Source organism: Colossoma macropomum, unplaced genomic scaffold (assembly GCF_904425465.1).
Source record: "Colossoma macropomum unplaced genomic scaffold, Colossoma_macropomum, whole genome shotgun sequence".
NCBI classification, from domain to species: Eukaryota; Metazoa; Chordata; class Actinopteri; order Characiformes; family Serrasalmidae; genus Colossoma; species Colossoma macropomum.
This window is the reverse complement of record NW_023494790.1, coordinates 13102649-13126251: the sequence shown is the minus strand read 5'-3', so window position 1 is coordinate 13126251 and position 23603 is coordinate 13102649. Positions and strand designations below refer to the sequence as shown.

Below are 23603 nucleotides of genomic sequence, written 5' to 3'. Positions count from 1 at the left end.
TTTTTTTGTACTATTTGCCTCTTAACACAACAGTAGTCAAAAGTATTTCACAGAGATGAAAGAGTAGTATTGTCTATATTTTTGGTCTGTTCTTTGAAGATAGCAGTATGTTATACAGTGCAAGAAGGCACTCCTCCTATTGTACAGAGCCAGCAAGCTTAAAGCTTGTGGTCTAACATGTTCTTAGCATGAACTTTGCATGATAAATTGGTGAGGTCTAAGCTACTATTACTTGTTAGCTACATTAGCCTCACAGCTTCAGTGCAAAGAGGCCAACTTTGGACACTAAACATGTCTCAACTGACTATCTACATTAAGTAAGGGGAAAACTGTGTGAATTTCATTTGTTTTTACCAAATTATCATTTTAAAGAGAAAGAGACACATACACACATTTTCTAAAACAATTATTCTTCTGGGTTGCGGGGGGTGCTGGAACCTATCCCAGTGGTCATTGGGCGGAAGGCAGGATGCACCCTGGACAGGTCACCAGTCCACTGCAGGGCAGACAGACAGACAGACACACATACACATCCACACACACACACCTAGGGGCAATTTAGCATATCCAATTAGCCTGACTGCCTGTCTTTGGGACTGTGGGAGGAAACCGGAGTACCTGGAGGAAACCCACACAGACACAGGAAGAACACAGAAAGGACCCCAGGTCACCCGGCCGGGGGAAACGAACCCAGGCCCTTCTTGCTGTGAGGTGACAGCGCTACCACTGTGCCAAACAAGAAAGAGATGAAAGTAAGCAAATGAATTTGCGGACTAATGCTAGGAATATCCTGATCCGGTCAAAAGGATCAGTACCAGAGACTACCCTGGCATATTTTAATGGATCTGATACTAGCTATATTACACCAGATCCAATTCTGATTCTTTGATTAACACCACTGAGAAGCCATAAACAGACTTCATCCACAATCTACAGCATGAGTGAGCAGCACAGGCTACGTTTAAAGCCATGACAAAAGGAGCTGGCTACTTCGTGCTAGAGCAATGTGAAATTGCAGCATATTCACACTGCACTGTTTAATAAAATCCTGTAAAAAAGACGTTGCCAGTAGAAAACTGTTACACAGAAGTCTACTTCTGTAAATGCAATTACACCTGGACCCCATATGAGCTTTTTAAGTAACACAGAAACATAAATTTACAATTCACATCACTTTCACAATACTGTTAATTAACAGCAAAAGGCAGCTTTTTTACATTTAAATTTCCTTGCAGTATTTTCCCATTTCTTTTAAGCGATATTTACAGTACTTTGTGAAAAGACGTGTTTTTATGACAAGTTTTTGTTTCATGCAAGATTCATAGCATAGCCCACTATGACAACATTAAGTGATTTTACTGTGGTAAAAAGTAGCTGGTAGCCAATATAAACAGACTAGTCAATCAATCAATAATTTAATATATAACACATACAGCATACACATTAAACAGTAGTTTTAAGAAAGTAAACAACAAACATTTGTTCAGAGTGTCACACTATGCTCATCCTAAAAATGGAGCAACTGTTGGCTGCGCATTTCTAACCTGGAACGGTTTTAATATACTTCAATATACTTGAAGTGTACTTGGGGGACTGTATCATATATTAAAATACAAGTATTGGTACTGAACAATATTCAACATTAAAGGACTGTAACTAAAGAATCTCTAACTAATACACCAAAACAAGGTCAGCCGTTTGATCAAAATCGGTACTTCAGCCGCTCTTCAATCAGGATCAAACACTTCAAGCAAACACAACCGTGCATTAGTTCTCAATAAGCACCAAGACAAGCACTAGTAAAAGGTATACTGGCACTTCATTAGGCTTTTGTGGAGGCCAAAGATTCAGTTTCCTCCTGTTGTTCATTAGTGACATTAGAGGAGCCGACACAGCAGAGCACCAAAGTTTCTCTTTTGAGCTGGAAACCACAGGTGGTGGCTTGCGTTTCAAGACCAGCCCCATCCAAAGCCACCCAAAGCCGCTTTGAAGGGGGTGACCATAGTGAAAGCAAATGAAATGCCACCTCTAGTCAGGATCCTCAAATTGAATCAGAGCCTTTGATATGAGGGGACATCATTAGAGCATCCTGGCAGCCTACTTGGAGGAATGCTGATGTGATATTTAGCCAGATGGAGTCTGGCTTTGTTAACCCAGGCTGAATAACCCTCAGACAATCTGGCATCTACTGTAGGTCAGGACACTCACAGTACATGTTGCAATCATCTTCCTCTGCTTGGCCATCCAGTCTCTTTGCAGGCTGTAGTTTATAGTGTATTTCTTAGCCTCCCCTTCACTCTTTTGTTTAAAAAAGATTTACGTCTGCAAGGTCTGGTAGCCCAACTCTGAACAACTGCCTTAAAAGGAGAAAGTATGCTCTCAGGGATGGATACATTCCGAAAAAAAAGAAACCCTTTACAGGGGCCTCGGACAGAGAGAGACAGAACAATACCCTCACCCAAAGTCCAGAGATGATCGTTTTTGATGACTCAACGCAAGTCATGCTGTAGGACCCATTTCTGCTTCAGCATAGGATCATTTTGAACTGGATTCTATGTAATATAAGTTTTTATTTTCTCTGTTTGTAATGGAAGAGTGGTACGTCTAGGCCACACCATCTAGAATTTTTTTTTCTTGATTGGCTTCAGTTTTAATTTAAGCCGCTGCACATGCTTTTTTTTGGTATTTCAATGTCACGCTGTAGAGAAGAAGGTCAGTCAAAGAACATTTAATAGTGGATCTGTCAATGCCAAAATGTAACAGAGCAAATACAGGGTTCTTGTGTGCATCCTGCATCTGAGACCATTCCCTGAGGAACCTTGATAAGCTGCAAAACAATTGTCTCTGCAACGGTTCACAATGTTGCTTCAGGCATAGCAACCTGATGCTGTGACACTAGCCGAAGAACAAATTCTCATTTTTTCCAGCCCACATGGTTTTAAAAATAGTTTCAAAGATAGATAATCGTTGGGCACGCAACAACTCTGTTATAACACTGATATAATATATTAGGGGATTAGGAGCACAATGGCTTTTCTGTGTTATCTGTTCAAAGCCACACATGCACACACATTCTTCCTCAAAGCGCATTTAAGCCTTTATTTTGTATCACTTCAGAATTAAATTACATTAACTACAGGAATCTTTTAATGGGCATATCACACAGAGAAAAATACATCATTCTTTGGACCAAAGAAGGCAGATTATGTATTATCATGATATCTATTTCTGCATATTTACCTCCTTATTCTAATCAGGAGTGGACAGTAAGTCCATGTACTTTATTACTGCACTTAAGCACTTTTTAAGTACATGTAATTTATTAAAGCACTTACATTTTTTAAAAACTGTTTTTTTGCTCCACTACATTTCAAAGTAAAATGTCCTAAATCTTTTAACTGCTACTTTTTGTGTTAATGTACCAATATTCAATGCTTTGAAGAATCAGTAAACTGTTTTTCCTAACATATCCAAAAGAACATAATGCACTTTCAAATTAAAGCAAACCGACCGAAGCGCACCTTTCACTAAACTCCTCCTCTAAATTCTAATTGTCAAGTCATGGTGTAGCAACTATAACAAGGCTGGGGTACCTCTGTCAAGCTTTCAGGATTTAACAATATCCCATACTGTTGCTTGGGGAATTTCTAAATCAGACTGCCAATATTCCAAGAGTTGGTGGGGGGGGTAAATTTTCATCCATTCCCAAACCTGAAGACAAAAGATGAGAGGTGTAGGACACAGATTCAACATGAACAGTGCTGCTCTTTTAATTCCAGGCCAACTCTATAGATCACAACTCCCTTATTTGACTGGTATCTATATGTTTAAGCCTCAATCCTGTGAGCGCTATAAGGCTTCCGAAAGATTATGCTGTACTGTAGGAAGCCTTAGATGCACACTGGAGACCTTTTTTCTACTCCTTTTGGAAATTTTGGATGTGTTGATCCAAATACAATGGGCTAAATAGTCCTTTACCACCGAAAACTTTGTTGCTGATATGGCACATTCAACAGCTTGTCAGACGTAGTGACAATGACCAAGGCAGCACGGCTTAGCAAAGAGTAAACTGGTTGATTGGTGGCACTAATACAGAAGCTAGAATCCTAGTTATAGCTGTACAGCTACAGCTTTAGCTTTAGTGTCAAGAAGATGTCAGACTGGTGCATGTCAGGGTTCTGTACCACTGATGTTTCTGATTCTGTCTGTTTTAATAATCAGAAAAGTTCACTTATTTTAAACGTCTGCTGCCACAAAAGTCTTCATAGAAATTGTGCATCAAAATAATATCACATATTAACTGTAATAGAAGTTACTTTTACTTTTGAAACTGAAGTACATTTAACAGCAAGTACTTTTGTACTCTAACAGAAAGGGATTTCCTCAAATATTATTTTACAAGGGGTATCTTTGCTTTCACTTAATTACAAGATTTGCTTTTTGTATGTCCGTCACTAATTACAATCAAGAGACCATTCCCCTAACTGTGTGGTTTACGCTGCAACAAGGCGACCTCATGTCAAGTGGGATCCAAGTCAAATTAGCCCACATTAACATCTGCTTTCCAGACTACTGTCTGTGTTCACGATTAACTGAATGAATGAAATGCAAAAGAACACGGAGGCAAAAAGCATAATGCCTTTGGCCAACATCCAGTCTTTGATGGAAATAAATGTCTAGGTCAAGCAGACGCAGGGAGCTGGAAAAAGGCTCACATGCACAAAGGGGAAAAAGAGCAAGAGAGAGAAGGATGAGGATATGAAGAAGGCCGAGGAATGAACGGACAGGAGATGAGAAAGGCTTGGGATAATAGCTTAAACGCTAAAGGGTAAAACGGCTTCCTTCCAACTGCCTGTACTGTTCGATTTTTGCCTCATTTTTATATGTCAGGTATTTTTTCCATTAAAAGCATTTTGACATCCACTGATTGGCTGCACTGCACCTACTTTAAGGTATAATTTGTATAATATACTGATTATCACCTAAGTGATTCTACAGCATCATATAGAATCAATGACATTAGATCAATTATAAGCTGCATTTGGCTCTCTGGTACAATTGTGTTGCTTGTAGCTCTCAGCATGGATAGGCAGAAGCAACAAGTTGGAAAATTATGCTTGGCGGTATCTGTACTCAAGTGGCTGCCCCTTACAGAGCTGTGGACCATACATGTCATTATTGTCCAAATAATGTCCCAGAGACCAGCTACTGGGTCAGTGATACGCAAAGGAATGTTTCACTCTAACTCTTGTGCAACGCCGCTCTCTTAAAACTCCAGTTTAACCCTTTATTACACAGCTATTAACGTTAAGACTTACTATTCTCTACTACCAAACTAGCATGTAAATTATGTTTGAGAGACTAAAGTGTGTATTCATACATGGGCTCTACAGGGCTTAAGTTTAATGTCAGTTTATTGAACCACTAAGGTGTGAGCAACTATTTTTAGGGAGAGGTGAATAAATTGTATATATAAGGTCTTACTATGCAGTTAGCAGCATGAACACAAAACAAGCCTAAACGCCAACGTAGAAAATACACACACGACCAGAACACTGAAGAGACCTACTCTGGGCTCTTTGGGTAGAACGGCAGCGTAACGTGACTGAGGTCCTGGATGTCCAGGGCTGTTGGCTCGGCTGAAATGGCCTGCCTTTTGGTCCTCTGCTGCTCCTGGAGCGCGCTGGTTGGCTTGTGGACCTGTTGAGTTGCCGGCCGGATCACAGAGCGGTATTTGTCCAGCTCATTCTGGAGCTTCTGGATGAGCTCGTCCTTCTGGTCCAGTTCCAGCTCCAACTCATCGATGAGCGCGTCTCTCTGCCTCAGCTCCTCGATTTTCTCCTGCAGCGCGTACTGGAGGTCACGTAAAGTGCCCATAGCTCCCACTTTACGCTGAACTTTACGTTTTCGTTATCACAGAAACGGCGCTAGAACAGCTCTTATAAAGCGTGACCCGCTTCAAGGCGACAGGATGAGGAACGCGCGAGAACAAACAAAAAGCAAAAAAGGCCCCGAGTGCTCCACAACTGCTCGCGCATCGCGGTGGAAGAGCCAAGTTTCTCACAGAGCGGCACCGCTGGCACGAACATGCCGAGGCACTTCGCCTCTGCAGCGGAGTAACAAGTTGGAAATCTCAAGCGCGGTGGGTTTATTCTTTTTTTTCCCGCCTGGCTTCTGACAAGCCCCGCCCTGCTTGCGTTCGGATTGGCCAGGAGTTCATGCTTACGCGCAAAACGCCGTTCTAGCATGCCAATCCTGGAGCAGGAGGGCGGGGCTTTGCGGAAAACAGGCGGAAAAAAACGTAAACCGTCAGGAACACCTGTTAAAATTCCCTTCGCAACAGCTGACACGAGGAAAATCCCATCGTTACGTGTTATGGGAATAAATGTTCATCTTAATGTACATATATATTCAAAGAAAAAATATATTGTACATTAGACCTTTGTCTAATACATCTCATATATTACATATATTATATATTACATATATTACAGGTTCTGGGGGGATTTAGTAATATATTACAGGTTCTGGGGGGCTTTAGTAATGTACTTCAGTGTACGTCAGTAATAAATTCAGTAATAACGTCTGGAGGGAGAGTGAAAGAACAAAATGGGGGGATGAAAGTAGTGGAGGAATAAACATCAGATAAGAAAGGCTTTGGATAAATCTCTTCCAGGAAAATCATTTCCAATAGTTAAAGGTGAATTTCAAGTTTTTTAGAATTTTTTGCAAAATGAATTCATTAAGATGTAAACAAAGTCAATCAGATTGGTTTTATGTGAAATACTCCATTCTAGAAAAAACATTCTAGAGAAAGAACTGTTCACAGTGGAGGTAAAACAACTCTAAAATCTACTTCACGCAGCTATCAAATGCAATGGTTACAAATTTGCTGCATGATGATGTTGCTTTATGATAGTTTGAATCCAATCATGGCAGAGAGGTACATGCATGGTGTTATGAGGCAACATAGTATAAACACAATATCTGTATACCCCTATTTTATCAGTATCTACATTCCATAAAAAACTCACAAGGCATGAATAAGTTCACTAGTCATTGTGGATATTAAATACAATGGCTATATTTAGTAGATATGATAACCCCAGGTTCTGATTACCACCAGTGTAAAGATATTCAGTCAGTAAGTTTCTATACAGTGCACCATTTCAAATCAAACCAATCTAGATTACTTTATTTACAACTCAACCATTGAATCATGCAGAAATTTTGAAAAATCATTGGCGTTGCCCTTTAGCAAGCTGGCTGAATTGTATTATAAGTACATTCTGTTACTACAATGTATTAGAGGTATAACATTCCAGCCAAATGTAATTAAATATCCACTATAAGTTAGAGTCTGTCAGGAATATAGTGCAGATTATTATCTGACTGATGCTACAGTATGTTAGAGAATCTATGGCATTAGCGGCTCTTCAATTATTCAAAGCTACATCTGGTATAACAAATGATGCTGCTTTTAGTTCTCATCATAGATGAGCAGAATCATTGCACTCACTTGCATTTGGACTTAAATATCTGCCCACAGCCTTTCACAGGGGTTGTACTGCCAAAGAGAGGCCTTCAGTGTTCAATAAACATCAATAAGCGCACCTCAAACTTTTTACAAATACTAAAGCGGCCATGGAATGGTAGCGTTTTTAACACCTGATTGACACCTGATTGACACAAACCCCACATTTAATATCCCACCGATGTTCTTTACTCCACCCCTCTAAATACAGGGGTACTAAAGTCCTGCATTATGCATAATTTGCCATAACATTACTAGACAGGTGGCATAAGATTAATGTGGTTATACTTTGTCTAATAAGGACCAAATAAGACCAAGAACACAAAAGTGCCTTTCAGCACATGGCAGGCCAAATGGTCTCTAACATGGATCAAGGATGCTATGGACTACAAAACCTCACCTTTAACCCTAACAAATGTATTTCAAATAACTATGACTACAGCCTACACTGTGGTACATCAATGCGGTTGGACACATCATTTTCTGGTTAGGGTTGCTTAAAATGTCACAAACTGAAGTTGGCATGACCTACAGTTCAGTTACCTCCTCCAACATATAGCCGATAAAAAAGACTTCTAGAACATACAGCAGAGATACACTTAATAAAGTAGTTTCTCTGTGTGCTGAAGCTACAAAGCTAATGTAGCTATAAACCACACTGAGCTGTTAAGAATTTACTAATAGGATTGCTCATGTGGTCTCTGACTATATGACATATAAAAAAAAATAAAAACAAATTAGCAAATCTACTTGAAACTTCTCAATGTGGTTTGAGGCATGTGTTTGATGAGCATCTTGTGTACATATGCTAACTGATGTATATCATAAATGTATAGCATATCGCTGCTGTCGTAAGAAAACCAAATTTTTTTTCAGTTCTTGACATAATTTGAAAATGCATGTTGTTCTTTACATTGTGTGTAAATTTCATGAATAATGGACCATAAGAAACAGCCCAAAATGACTTGGAAAAAAGTCTGGTTCCATTGACTTACATTAAAAGCAAAGTATTTTTTTCCTTCTCCTGTAAAGTTACCATTTTGGAGAGGTTTTCTTCCGACAACAGCGATATGGTTCATTTGGAGCATTAGCCTCATAGCTGCAGTGCAAAACAGAAGCAAACATGTCTTGGCTGATCAAACACCTTGTGTGTAAGGGTCAGTTTGGGGAAATATTTTTTTTTGGCCAAACTCCTTAAATGCATAGTGCTGTAAAAAGTGGCAACATTTAGTGGACGACTTCAAATTGCCACACAGACTCTGAAAAAAGGTCCACAGGCTCCCTCTTGAGGTCACACAAGACTATGACGAGTAACTGCAGATGATAGGGATTGCATTGAAAACAATTAAATCTAATACTAAATATGAATGTATTATATTGATTTATCTAGGCCTTAAGAAACCATTTTTTATCTTCTTAATCCATTTTTTTCATTTTCAGTATCTAGACAGTCTCCTTTATCTCATTTCCATCACAGCTCCACTAGAGGCAAATTTGAATCTGTATCATTCATCATGGAGAACAGGCCCAATTAAGCGGCTCTGCTATCCTCGCTGAAGACTTACAAGACACACGCGCACATCAAAGTGTCTCGACGAGCCGAGTGTGTGAGAGATGTGATGCTAATGCAGGGAGGGCCGGCGGTGTGTGAGCCACGCGGGGGCGCAGGCCATGGGCAGCCCAAGAGCCTTTTATCTGTCCAAGCAAGATAACACACTTTCCATGCTCAAGTGCTTTTCAAGGAGCTTGTTGATTATATAGGGAGATCTAAATTGGAACATGCAGGGCCAAGAGTGGGAGGCAGAGTCTGTCAAAAGCGCAGGGTTGTGTATTCAAACACAACCTCTTTTCTTCACTGACTAGGATCTGTTTACTTGTAAAATGGGACTGCTTATACTGACAGTTTTCCCTAAACCAATGCCACTTAAGTAGGCATATAAGCAATTTCTGGGCAAGAGAGACCCAGAGTGAATGTACAATGAGATAAAAGCCAAGATCTCTATTGCAACATGTCATTATATTGCAATATGTTGGCAATATAGTCCAAAACTTAAAGGAATTCTCCAGCTACCTTCAACCTAGTCTCCTAGTCTCTATCTGCTTCATCTGTATCATACATTCAGTTACTACAGCTGTTGTTCATGCAAAACACAATTAAATCAGAAGCCAACAGAAACCTGCCTCAGCACCTGCCCTTTGGCTTTTATTATAAGTGTGTTGTGAATCAGATGCTGCAGACAGAGAACATATTGAAAAATGTTTTAAACAGACCATGTAATATATCACTGCTACTGAAACAAAACTTCATATCTCCAAAAAGTTAACTTTACAGGACAAGGAAAAATGTTCTTAACTTTTAATGGGAATAAATACATTTTTAAAAATTCCAAGTAATTTTGGACCATTTCTGTTGGTGCGTTCATCATGACATTTTGACACATCATAAAGGGCAACTGACCTTTTCAAATGAAGTCAAAAAATGAAAACTGGAGATACCAGACAAAATGGGACAAAAATGGAGATACAAGGTTTTGTCCCAACAGCAAGAGTACAGTATATTTTCAGTACATTACATTTTGGGGGGAAATGAAACCATAGCTAGAACAAGACCCAAACGAGCACAAACTCTGCTAAAACCAACCACGTCGAAAAGCTTGATCATTTAAAACCTTTAAGGAACATAGTGGCCACTGTGAGAGCACTAGGGATCCCATACACCCCTCCATGGCTCTGTACTAAATGTCAGTGTAGTATCAAATGGAAGTCTGTTTGTTGTGTTTGTTTGTGAAGTACACTGTGGTTTTTGTACAGCCTTCACAACTGACTCCGCAACATCTTGGATTACAGTATTTTGGTGACATCTAGTGGGAGAAATACCAAAATTCTCTCATATCATCTGACATGAACACCGACAGATAACAGAAAACAGGACCAACAAACTCTTTAATAGTCCTGTCTTTGATAGACAATTAAACTACATACATAAGACAGGATGGAAGAAGCTCCAAGATGAGTTAATAAAGGCATTTATTAACTGAAAGCCCAAGTTCATTATAATGCTACTGTAAAGGCTCAACATTTTCACGTCTGATTGCACCCTAAATACGGTAGCAAGTTCCTCCGACATTAAATATTTATCAGCTGACATCAAATATTCAGCAAGGTTAGGATCCAGGAAAAGGGTGTGTGTGTGTGTGTGTGTGTGCGTGCGCGAGCGGGGTAGCAGAAAAGGGCAGCAGTGGACAAAGACTGCTTTCAGATCTAAAAGAGCATCCATCTGTAATCTGTGCGCATTTGTTCCTTTCGAGCATTTCCTTTTTATTTAAGTAAAAACTTGTATCAGTTGAATCAATGGTGGACTGCAATCAGTTGACTTAAGGCACTTGTTACTACTCAATACCTTTGGTATCAGAAAAGTAGAAAAGGACACTGTAAATGGGATCATTAATCTAATTATTCAACTTATTTATCTTCTAGATGGACTGACAATATGTAAACAATAATTGATGGGAAGGCAAATATACAATATCACAATACTTGAAGACATGTTCACAACAACACAACAGTTAGTTTTCCGAAATTTCATAAGCTGGAACAGACAGAATGCCCCAGCAGTGCCACATTTAAAATACTATCAAAAAACTTTTAATATGACGTTAACCTTACGTCAACGTTTCACACGTTGTGCTGCACTAAATCCAAAACGGACCAATTACGCTCTCTTTTTAATGAAACGTGCATTTGGTCAACGTTCTTCAAGCACGATATGCTCAAAAAGTGTATTGTGACGTAATTTATCACGATACCATAACAAATACTGTCATATTGCCCATCCCTTCACGGCGGTGTCAAGTAGCCGGCAGTTTAATGCAGGTTAGAGTTACATGCTGCTTTCAGACACATTAATTGAAAATACGTGCTAGGCATTCGCCTGTCGTTCTCAACCCACAGATAAAATGTCTATCTTTAAAAAAAATACACGTTTGTCTGTCATACATGGTCTAATTTAAGACCAAATCCCTGCTTTACTTTGAAAATGACCGGTCCGGTCTAAGTAGTTCTACACTAGCACCTGTCATTGCTCCACTGTAATTGGTCGAGTGAAGCAACTTCCAGCGCAGAGGGACGAAATGTTTACTAAACGGTTTATGTTGATTTCAGCTGGATTCAACTAGAATGTTCCAGTTTCTGACTGAAACCAAAATTTCATCACCAATTTGTAGTTGAAATTGAGGAGATAACCGTTAGAGTTACGCTAGTTATACGGTGTGTAGTGCACTTCACCTCAGGCCAAGCGCCAGGCTAAGGCTTGCTAGGCTACAAAACATCAAAATATAAACTCAGGAGCAGAAATTACACACGCGCTCAGGTACAGAAGAATGTGGAGCAGCTTGGACTTGCCTGACAGACTTGGCGTGTTTCCGAAGCGCCTCGCTGGTCAGCTGGTGGAAGGAGGTGAAGGGCTGAGGCTCCGCTGAAATGCCCTGAGCCCTCCTCGTCCTGGGTCCCATCATGGAAGCGCTGGGCAGCACCGACTGGCACTTGTGCAGCTTTCTCTTCAGCTCGGCTATCTCGTCCTCCTTTTCGGCAAGCCTCATCTCCATCTCTCGGATCCTCTCCTCCTTCAGCAGGAGAATCTTGGCGAGGTCTTCTTCCAAAGCGCTCATTTTTTTTGGAGAGAACTTTAGACCCTCGCTCTCCCACGAAGAAAAGGGGACGCGAATTTCTGCACGGTAACTAGCGATTCTTTGGCTTGTTGTATAATTTTCGTCGAAAATGTGGTCGGGTTTAGTTAGTGGACACTGATAGTGCTCATCCCTCCTTTAGACTAGCTAATGCTCGTGTTTCATTCAGAAGCCGGCTAGTCAAACCCCCCTCTCTCTCTCTCTTTCCCTCTCTCTCTCCCACAAGAGGGACGTGGGTCACTCACAAGCAAGCAAGTCAGCAATCAGCCGCACAGGGGAAGGCTGAATAAACTGTCCAGGGGAGAAAAACTACTCCAAAAGCTGTCTTTCTGAGCCCAGGCTGCCCTCCTGAAATAGCCTACATTACCATATGATTATGATTGGTGACGTAGTTCCATGTAACTCGACCCAGCACTTGAAGACCATGCTGAGACTGATGGTATAGACGAGTGCTTCACAGTGCTTCTACTGGATTAGTCCAGCCTTGCACAGTTTAGTGTTTTCACTCCTCCTCATTCAACTCATCGGCTCATTGATAATGTTTTCAGACCTTTAATATGGTTAAAATTGGTGACAGAGCCTGGAAAACGCTAAACTGTGCAGGGTTGACTGACTGCAAGACCAGGACTGGGAAATGCTAGCATGGATACTTCCTATCTAAAGCAATCAATGGAAGGCTCTTCTCAGAGCCTGCCAAGCTTACACACAAGAACATTCCAAAGAGAGACATAAACACCTCTTGGGTAACCTTAAAAACCTTCATGACCCATAGATAATTGTTTTATACACAGGAAAGTCATTGAAGCAAATCCCATCTCATTCTGTGTGTTATGGAACAGCCACTACATTCTGACAGTTCCGTAGATGGGATATTTTAAAGTGTCTGAATCACGCAGCTCAACCCAAGATGATGTAGCAGCTCGTTATTATAACCTCATCGCCAATGTCTGTCACAACACACGATTGTAATTTTTCAGGCAGACGAGAAAAAGTGCCGGTCTGATTATCATATCATTTTGCCGTGCTGTGTATTTTCTGGTAGCCCGCAACGATTAGGTTATTATGTTTCTCAATAAACTGCAATTTTTTACTAATTGAACATAAATATATTTCATACTGTGAATACTGAGGGCTCATATGAATGCCTGATGGCCATCCAACAGTAACTACGGTTAATCTTTACAAAGCCACTGGTCTGGAATATGGAAAAACCTTCCCCCCTCCTTGTTCCATCAGACTGCCCAAATACAGAGCAACGTGAAGCCCAAGGCTTGGGGGCATAACACCCAGGACGTCTGTTACCTGTTGACTTTGTCATCACGCCATTTCTGTGTGATGTATGATGTTAGCAATAGAGATTAGAGGTGTGTGATAAAAGAATTATTTCAAAAGATTATTTCAACAAATATTTCAGCAAAATACATTGTTAAAAATGAGACAAAACTATGAGGAAATGGAAATACCATTAATAACTGTTTTTGTACAGCCAGCAACCAGTAAATGAGTGATGAATAAGTGCTGCTACTGCTGGAGCTGTGCAATATGGAGAAAATTATTTCAATAAATACTTTAGAAAAATACCTCAATACACAATAATTAAGAAGAAAAACAAAAATTGGGTAGAAAAAGCAAACCTTTAATTACTATTTCGGGCATTCTGGTGTGAGCTGCTGGAGCTGCTGGTGCTGCATTTACAAATGCCTCAGTAACAGACAGACATCTTATAGCCTCATTGACTGTAGCCTGTATGAGTTAAACCACTCGCTACATACTTTTCAAATCAGAGTAGCCTATGCAGCTGCAGTTAAACTAACTGCAGTTAAATTTGTTACTATAACAATGAATTGTAAAATTTTTATGTATTATTGTTATATTATTATTGCTATAAACAGATGAGCGTCACTAAACCTCAACACTCATTAAGAATGGGAAGATCTATGAACATGCATGACTGTGCAAATTGCATCTGCCCTGCCCATTCCCACATTAACCCTGCACACCCTTTCTGTCTGTTACAGACCGAACAGACTGAAATGAGGGCGAGCACAAACGTATTTTGTCTTTCTGTCACTTCAGGACCAGTTACTCTGTTTTGTTCCCTCAGATTTGGGTCTTTATCCTCTGAACTTGCCTCAGCGCAGTGTCAGTGAGTGAGAATTGCTGGTGGTTTAGCCTTTTCTCTAAGCTTACATTCTCCGGTGTTACAAGGCTATAAATTAAAAGTAGTTTAAGCTAACAGCTTCACACAAAAAAACAGGTTTATCCGCTCTGGATTTGAGTCTTTATTCTCTAAACTTGTGTCAGTGAGCTTTCAAGGAGTCAGAAGTGTGTAGACATTACGCCTTCTTACTAGGCCAAAAGTAGCTTCAAGTGAACATGGAGGAAAAGTACCTTATATTAACAGGTCCACACACAAATACACAGGTTTACTTGCTCAGATTTGAGTATTTATGCTCAAAATTTGTGCCATTAAGGTGTCAGTGAGCCTAAATGAACCTATGCTGAAACTGATGCATGCTACTTGCTACCAGAACAGTGCCAGGCGCCGATGAGAGGTAGGATGAGGACAGCATGAGCCCCGCAGTTGAATACCTGCAATGCCTCCTGGGCCTCACCTCATGCCTAGCGGCACGGATTCGACCTCAGCAGCATTGCAATGGGATTTGAGGACTGAGGCGGTGGGGTCGTGCAATGCATGAGCATGTAAGTCAAAGACATTGTTTTTCATTCAAAAATGTATTCCAAACACTAAAGTACATTAAGCGAAAAACATTTTTTGGCCATTTTCCTACATTTTCAACTGTATTTGATAAATACAGTTTACATGTATTTCTTTTCCATATGAGATTGTGTTTAAAAAAAAAAGTAGGATAAATAAAATGTTGATACCAGATTATCACCAAGCTCTATTGGAGATGTGACCTTATCTCATCAGATGACTGCATCCGATTAGGCAGATCACCTTAACTCCAATTCAGTCCGGCCTGCTTTGATTCATATGGAGACATGCTGCAATTCACAAAAATTGAGTGTGGCTTGTCTCTCACATCTAATGAAAGTGTGTGTGCGTGTGCACGCACACCATCCGGCGCTCTCCGGGGGGGGGGCTCAGCTTTCACTGGAGCTCTGGCAGACATTAGTCACCGGCCTTCCTGTAATGCATACAATTTCTCCCGTCGAAACCGTAGAGTGTCTCTAATGCGAAGACAGGATGTTGCAAAATCGATAAATGTTTATCTCATGCGCTTGCCCAGCAAAAGCTATCTAGATGAACATGGAGGAAAGAGGGTGGTCATTAGCTCGTCCGATGCTGTTGAAAGGATGAGCTGTATGTGTGTGTGTTGGGGGGGGTGGTTATTTTTGTGGAAAGCTCTAGAGCTATGAGACAATAATATGAATGTATGAATAGTGAGTCATTTGCTTACATGGTTGTTGGCATACAGTGCAGACAGAGAAAAAGAATGGGCCAGAGGCAGAAAGTAAGAGACAGAGAAGAAATATTATATAACCCTTTTAGAAATTCTTGTGTTTAAGGATATTATGCAGTATTTATAAGGGGTTCACAATTTATGGCCAATATATTGTAAGTTGATGAATGGGAAAATTACAGTCGGTAATTACAATAGATAAGTTAGCACCCTATTTGTAGGTTATTTCAGACACTGAAGCATGTGTAGTCAAAAGAACAAATTTCTGTAAAATAAATTCAGTACTTGCTCCTCGCCAAGGACTGCACTTTTCACTGTTTACTAATGACCGCATCTCCATTGACCCCTCTGTCAAAATCCTGAAATTTGCAGGTGACACTACAGTGAGATGGGGATGAGTCTGCTTATAGACGGTCGATTGAACAGCTGGTCCTCCTGGTGAAATCAGAACAACTTAAAGCTGAACCGACTCAAAACAGTGGAGAGGACACTGGATTTCAGAAGGAGCCCCACATCCCTGCCAGTCAAGACTGTGATGGCTGTTCCTAGGAACTATAGTCATCAGGGACCTGAAGTGGGGTATCAAATTAACTCAATTGCTAAGAAAGTCCAGCAGAAGATACTTCCTGTGCCAGTTGAAGACATTTAAGAGCTGATTCAGTTCTACACAGTGGCCACATAGTCTGTCAACACCTCAGTCGCAATATGGTGCAGCGCAGCCACCAAACATCACATTTACAAACTGCAGTGCATCATTAGGTCTGAGAACTTTGTTATTAATGTACCCAGCTTAAACTGCACACCTCCCGAACTAGAGGCATGCAGAGAAAATTATTTCTGACCCATCGCACACAGACTCCTTCAGGTAGGCTCTGGAAGAATTTCCTTCCTTGTGCCATTAGACTCATGAACAATTAATGCACATCACTTGTGTTATTTGACACACTAATTTTGTACTTTCTTATATTATTTTATTCAATATTACTGTCTCCTACTCAGCTGCTGTTCTCTGCATTATACACAAATACTTTGTACACTCTAGTTTTTCACAGGTGAGCAAGTGTGAAATTTCTGTTGTCTACTGTTTATACAGAGCTACTCAGACAAATTCCCTGTATGTGCAATCTAGGTCTGCAACAGCTAATTGACGTTATCAATAATGTTGACAGTAAAACATTGTTTATCACACTTGCATGCAATTAGACATTTCCACCAGAGAGGACTTCACATCCCCAAAGGCTTACATGGTGTAGCTTCAAAAACAATCAAAAAAGTATTTAGCAGGCTTTCATGTAGCTTTACCACCACATTGCCTGCTGTGCTGAAAGGAGGTATTAGAGAAAGGTGCCACAAATATTGAATAAGAGGCTACTCAACCTGTAGTTATGGATAGGATCAGCCTCACTGCACTTCATATATGGATTGCAGTGTGAACTTGTTTTGAAGTGCAAACATTATTGGTTATTATTGGTTATCGTTACTGGCACAGTAAATTGTGCATCAGTGCATCCCTAGTATTTGAACGCTGATGTCTCCATTGTCTCATTATTTACAGGCTTTCAAAGACACTCAGGTGATGAGAAGATGTTTATTTTTAGGGATACTCTCTCTCGTTCTCTCTCTCTTTCTCACTTTGTTCTCTCCCTAGTGTCACACATTACTTCTGCACTTGCTGTAATTACCAGGGGATCAAGCTTGCATTTTCAACGCCTGTCTCGTTTCCGTGCCCCACATTTAGTATTTCCCACATGCCTGACTACTTCTCCCAGGAGTTCTTCCAGTTCAGTCCCAGATATAGGAAGCTGCTGGCAGTGTACATTACATCATGAACGGCGGGACACATTTTTTATAGGCAGCGCCAGTCATCAGTATTGTGACCAGACATACCATGGTTCCAATGTTCTCCTGTCCAGTAATGTTACGTTAAGATCAGTTTGAAAAGATGCAGTGGCTGACGTCACTTCACTCAGCAGACGTCCCTTTCCAGCCTGGTATCATTCTGTGATAAGAGGGAGACCTAGCTAGCAGATGAAATTGATCACACAGAAATTGGGAACAACACTAGAAAAAAAAAACATAATAAATGAATTAATTAATTACCTAAAAACTACATTTGTTGGACTACAGATTTTTTATTCTTTTCAAATGTGGTCACATGTTGATCACAACAGCAGACTTATCAAATGCTGACTTAGCATATGACACGCCATGCTAGCTTGTAATCCACAATTTCTTGATATCAGAAATTTCAAACATGGGCACAGTCCATATTTTGCACAGCAATTCAAAAAAAACGCTATTAATAAGATGATATCTGAACTACATGATGGATAAACAACAGGCTGTAAAAACATTCTTTATTGCTTATCCTTTTGATCTTCCATTCAAAATATTAACAAAAATCTAACCTTTTTAGAAATTTAGAAATAAATATTTTTCTCAAGTCTCTGTCTGCCACAATTATTGGTACTCCTTCATTTAATACTTTGTGTAGGCTCCCTTTGCAAGGATAACAGCTCTGAGTCTTCTCCTATAATGCTTAATGAGACTAGAGAACACATGACACAAGATATGAGACCATGCCTCCACGCAGAACCTCTCCAGATCCTTCAGATTGCAAGGTTCGCACTGTGGACTCTCCTCTTCAGCTCATCTCACAGGTTTTCACAGGTTTGTTGCCAAAAACCTCTATTTGTTGCCTCTAAAAACCTCTAACCTCTCTCTCGTCTGACCATAGAACATGGTCCCACTCAAAGTTCCAGTAGTGTTTTCAAACTGTAGGCGCTTGAATTTGTTGGTCCTTGACAGCAGAGGCTTTCTTCTGGCAGCCCCCTCCTTTTCAAATAACTTGTGGTTATATAGGTGGTGTTTGATTGTAGTTTGGGAGATGTTGTGATCCCAAGATCTAACTAATATCTGTAATTCCCCATCTGTGATCCTGAGATACTTTGTTCACTCCAATCATCCTCCTCACTGTGCGTGGGGTCTGTATAGACATACGTCCTCTTCTCAGCAGATTCTTAATATTTCCAGTTGTTTTAAGCTTCTTAATTATTGCTCTGATAATAAAAAAGGGGAATTCTCAGCTGTTTAGCTTTTTTCTTGTAGCCATTTCCTGATTTGTGCAGCTCAACAACCTTTTTGTCATACAGCACTGCTGTTTTCCCTGGTCTTTCTCATAACGATGGATAACTGAGAGAATTTGGACTGTGTTTTATCTCATATATATTCTCCAATGAAGCAAGAGATCATTTATATACACACACACACACACACACACACACACACACACACACACACACACACACTAAATTGCCCCTAGGTGTGAATGTGTGTTTGGATGTATACACCAATCAGGCATAACATTATGACCACCTCCTTGTTTCTACACTCATTGTCTATTTTATCAGCTCCACTTACTATAAAGGTGCACATTGTAGTTCTACAATTACAGACTGTAGTCCATCTGTTTCTCTGCATACTTTGTTAGCCCCCTTTTACCCTGTTCTTTAGAGGTCAACAACACTGTGTCCACTCACTGTCCACTCTATTAGATACTCCTACCTTGTCAGTCCACCTTGTAGATTAGATACTCCTACGCTGTTGGCTGGATATTTTTCATTGGTGGACTATTCACTGAGGTGTTTAAAAACTCCAGCAGCACTGTTGTGTCTGATCCACTCAGACCCACGCAACACACAGTAACACACCACCACCACGTCAGTGTTACTGCAGTGCTGAGAATGATCCACCACCCAAATAGTACCTGCTCTGTGAGGGTCCATGGGGGACCTGACCACTGAAGAACAGGGTAAGAGGGGGCTAACAAAGTATGCAGAGAAACAGATGGACTAGAGTCTGTAAGTGTAGAACTACAAAGTGCACCTATATAGTAAGTAGAGCTAATAAAATGGACAATGAGCGTAGAAACAAGGAGGTCATAATGTTATCCCTGATCAGTGTATGTCTGTCTGTCTGCTCTGCGATGGACTGGCTGTCCAGGGTGTTTTCTGCCTTCCGCCCAATGACCACTGGGATAGGCTCCAGGACCCCCTTGTCACCCAGAAGGATAAGCGGTTTAGAAACTGTGTGTGTGTGTGTGAAAGTGCAGTGCAACTGACAGCCAAAAATCACAAGCATGGTATGTTTAGAGTTCGAGAGTAAAGGAAGTGAGTATGTGTGTGTGAGAGTGGGTGATGGAATATGCTATCACTGCCTGTGTGTCCTTTGCCACCAATCTTAGTGCATTGGGGTAAAAATTGTTGGTGAAGCAGCTTCTGCGAGTAACAAGACTTTCGGGTCGTTGACTCTAAAGGCTGTATTTGGTATCCTTCCAGGTGAACAAATGCTGCCCAGAAGATGAGAGTCTCTGATGATGGCACGTGCCCTCCTGTGGTAGCGATGGGTGGCTAGAGACTGAATGAAGGAAAGAGCTGTGCCGGTAATTTTTTCTTTTATCTTCTGGGCAGCATTTCCAAACCATACTGTTATACGTCTGGTAACGACAGTAGAATATTGTCAGAGACTGTTTCCTCACTGACTTTTTCAGGTGACAAAAGAAATATAGATGGTGTTACACTTTTGATGATGGCTGTGTTTATTGTGTACCAGTTCAGGCAGTTTGAAATGTGTAGATCCAGGAGTTGGTATGCTCCACTTCCGTACCCTTGATGAAAATAGGATGGAGTGGGGGACTTTCCTCCTGAAGTCCAGAATCAGCCAGGTCATTGTCTTCCCCATATGCAGTCAGGTTACAGACCAGCTGACGATTTGTGGAGTTATTGTTGTTGTGGATCAAGCCCAGGACAGTAGTATCATCTGCAAACTTAATAACTAGTTTGTTACTATGAAGAGATTCGTAATCTCACCATCGCCAGAATCACTACCTTTTACTTGCTTTGAGTTGAATAATTCATTTATTGTTTTACAGCAGTTAATTCTCTTTTGTTTCATAGCAGTCTCTCAGTGTACGTTGCTATCAGGATGACACAGTGTGTTTACTCTGCTCCAAGAGTAATGATGAGGTTCCGGAACACTGAGTAGTGATGGATCTGGCAGGTGAGTGAAGGGGGAAAGGTCATGTGATGAATAAAACATTGTGCAGCGTTAAAAATAGACATGCAGATCAGTATCATTTCTTTACCATAGCTGAGCTTCCTGTCATTTCATCATATTCTTTGTCATATGTGGGTTTTGTAAAAAGGACTTTTCCAAATTTTATGGGCAAAAAAAATGTTTCAAGTTTTGAAAATGTTTCAAGTTTTGAAAACAAGCACAGGTATGGTATTGTTGTCTTTCACATTGAGCTCAAAATGATGAAATTAATCAGAGCCAGTTCGATTTTCTTCTTCATACGGCTACATTAAAAATCAGGCTGACCAAGTTATGGCCTTGGTACAAAAGGTCATTTTCCCTCCATTGGATCACATGTTCAGACAACTCGCAGGTGGATTTGATCTACTGAGGCTTTTGCACAAACTTATGGCGTCACACACGGTCAGAAATTTAAAAATTCATGTAAACATTCAAAGATGCTGCTTTTCAGTCAAATTGTTATGCTGATAATATGATTTGTAATGAAAAACCTTTTTTGTTTTTTGTACAGGATCCACAAAAATAGATACTGCCGCCCTCCACCGTCTGCTTCAAGTAAACCCATGTGACGTTACGGCTACTTGACTGGAACAGCTTTTCCGCACAAATTCCTGCCTGACATGGCAAACAGACTGCATAAGGGCATCGCGCCAGATGGGCCCGGTAACCTAAACTCCTCAAGCACTTTCTGCAACACAATGTAAACCAACCTATCAGACCTTTCTTCGGTGAATGATTTTTGTATAGATTAGTCCTCCTCTCTCTCTCTCTCCAACCATATCTCTTGCCTCTCTCTCTATCGCCTGCTATCTCTCTGTCTGTCTAAGTCCCTCTCTTTCTTTTCCCTTTCTTGGAGCCCACAGATGAAAAGGTCAAGGCACTTGTATCGTACTATTTTCAACACGGCAGTAAGAAACTGTCAGAAAGGATAAGCCGCCGCCTGTTACTTTGGAAGAGAAAAGAGAGGCTGAGGAGGGGGGAACTGTCCTCCAGGGCAGACGGCCAGGAGATTTTGCATAACTGTCTAATTTCTCAAACAGAGAGAGAGAGAGAGTGAGGAAGAATTGACTTTGTCTTGGATTTCGCGTAACATGCCCTCAAAGTGCACATGCTCACTGAATCACATGACAAATTGCAGGGTGCAGCCAAGTGAAAGCGATCGTCTGCTGATTGTTATTTATTGTTCTTTTAATCTTCATTTGATGTCAGACCACAGTGAAAAGATTTGCTCCATTTTTTTGGATTGGAGCCTTTGAGGAAATATTTTGCCTGTCCAATAACAGACCTCAGTCATTTTGCCTTATAATAATAACATAATAATATAACATAATAATGTAATAATAACCTTTTCAGACAAAGCGCTCATGTCCTGAAAACCAAATTTTCCTAAATTCTTCAGATAGAATGGTTTTATGTTCTACCTTTACATATATGGGTCATTCTACAGAAACATACACTTTTGTATCTGTCCATAGGGGTCACTGGTGTTACTGGTCATCATTTGTGTTACACATAAGAAAGTTAACACCGGAGACATTTTTAATGAAATATGCATTTTACAAAATGACTGCTACAGAGCATCAAACCACATGTTGTCAATCATGAAATATCCACTAAAATATGTAATTTAATCCATTTGTATTGTATTTTTTCACAATTACCTAAGAATAAAGTAGGTCACACCAGTGACTTCAACTAAAAGGTTCATGTGAAATCATGAGCTAAATGAGAAACATTTCTGATAACTGAAAAGACACAGTGGACTCACCATTTGCTTTTCTTCATACATTTATAGAAAGTAGGTAAAAGGAAGTCAGGTGATGTCATCAGTGTGATTTTTATTTCAAAATAAGAGATTTTTTGTTACGCAGTAACACCAGAGACACGACTTTTGGGAACTTTCATTATATATTTTATAATATTTGTCTGGCATTTGTTTTCTTCATGTCATTTAAATCATATATTTCATAGTCATGTATAAATTATTGCAGTTAAAATTGCAGAAAAAACATGTTTTTTACCTCAAAATATGACCTCACCCTTTACACATGACTGTGGGGACGAGCTCTTCTGTGGTGCTTGGAATTCAACATAATTGATTTAAAAACCAACATTACTAAATTGAGGTTCAAGAAGTTGTAATTGTTAAAATAACTTATTGTTTTATTTAAAAATATAAATAAATTGTAACCCTAACAAGTGTAATATATCTGTAAATGCTAGGGACACAAAAATGGACATTTCCATAGAATGATTCTTATACATCTGGCAGATGCTTGTATCTAGAGTGACTTTGAGTTCAGTCATATTACAAACGTAGCATTACGAGTCTCGCCAAAGGGCTCTTATTGGTTTAGTGTGACATGCTTGCCTGGGAATCGAACCCCTGGTTGGAGGGCATCTGCTATGCAAGACCACAAGCTACTTAAACATTGTTAGTTTCCAAATGTACTGTCCAGCCCCTTTGAAGGAACGTGCATTTGAATTTTTGTTTGACAAAATGCCATAAAGTAATTTTATGTGCATGTAATTTTTAGTTGGTGTTTAGTAGGTGTGTTATGGACAGCTGTGTGCCTTCACAGCCGGTCACGTCTAGGCTAACATTGTGTCAAACAAAAGAGTTCCCATAAAATCCTGCTGTAAAGAGTTACAGCCTAAATTATTCACTGTCAACTGAATGCATGTAAATATTATTCTTCTCTGACTCTTTCAAATGCAATCACAGTTGAATTAGCATAATAAAGGATCCAAAGTCTTGTCTGTGGTCGAACCCAAACATTACGTTAATAATTACTGGACAAATCTTTCATACAAATGTGCTTTCCAGTGATGCTGCGGTCTTTTTATTTGAATTATTTTTCA

The 23603-nt window shown here is 40.1% G+C and overlaps 1 protein-coding gene and 2 long non-coding RNA genes across 6 annotated transcripts in view; 2 read left to right on the top strand and 1 right to left on the bottom strand.

Annotated features, from left to right (window-relative positions):
- prkg1b (protein kinase cGMP-dependent 1b) overlaps window positions 1-12320 on the bottom strand; it is a 165958-nt gene extending 153638 nt beyond the window's left edge. Inside the window, exon 1 of one of the 2 annotated variants that reach the window (XM_036572204.1) lies at window positions 11936-12320. In XM_036572204.1, the coding sequence (XP_036428097.1) occupies window positions 11936-12201 (266 nt within the window). In that variant the 5' untranslated portion in view covers window positions 12202-12320. Of the gene's footprint in view, window positions 1-5569; window positions 6122-11935 lie in introns of those variants that run through there. The other variant, XM_036572203.1, reaches the window with a different exon arrangement.
- On the top strand, window positions 12208-17994 carry LOC118809171. Its single transcript, XR_005007343.1, has 3 exons — window positions 12208-12267; window positions 14751-14922; window positions 16020-17994. It is a non-coding gene; the product is annotated as an uncharacterized LOC118809171 (long non-coding RNA).
- A 1418-nt stretch (window positions 17995-19412) lies between these two features.
- On the top strand, window positions 19413-22341 carry LOC118809170. 3 transcript variants are annotated; one of them, XR_005007342.1, is made up of 4 exons: window positions 19413-19458; window positions 19985-20088; window positions 20603-20705; window positions 21253-22341. It is a non-coding gene; the product is annotated as an uncharacterized LOC118809170 (long non-coding RNA). The 3 variants fall into 3 exon arrangements; XR_005007341.1 differs by having other exon boundaries at window positions 20606-22341; XR_005007340.1 differs by having other exon boundaries at window positions 20603-22341.
- The last annotated feature ends 1262 nt before the right edge of the window (window positions 22342-23603 follow it).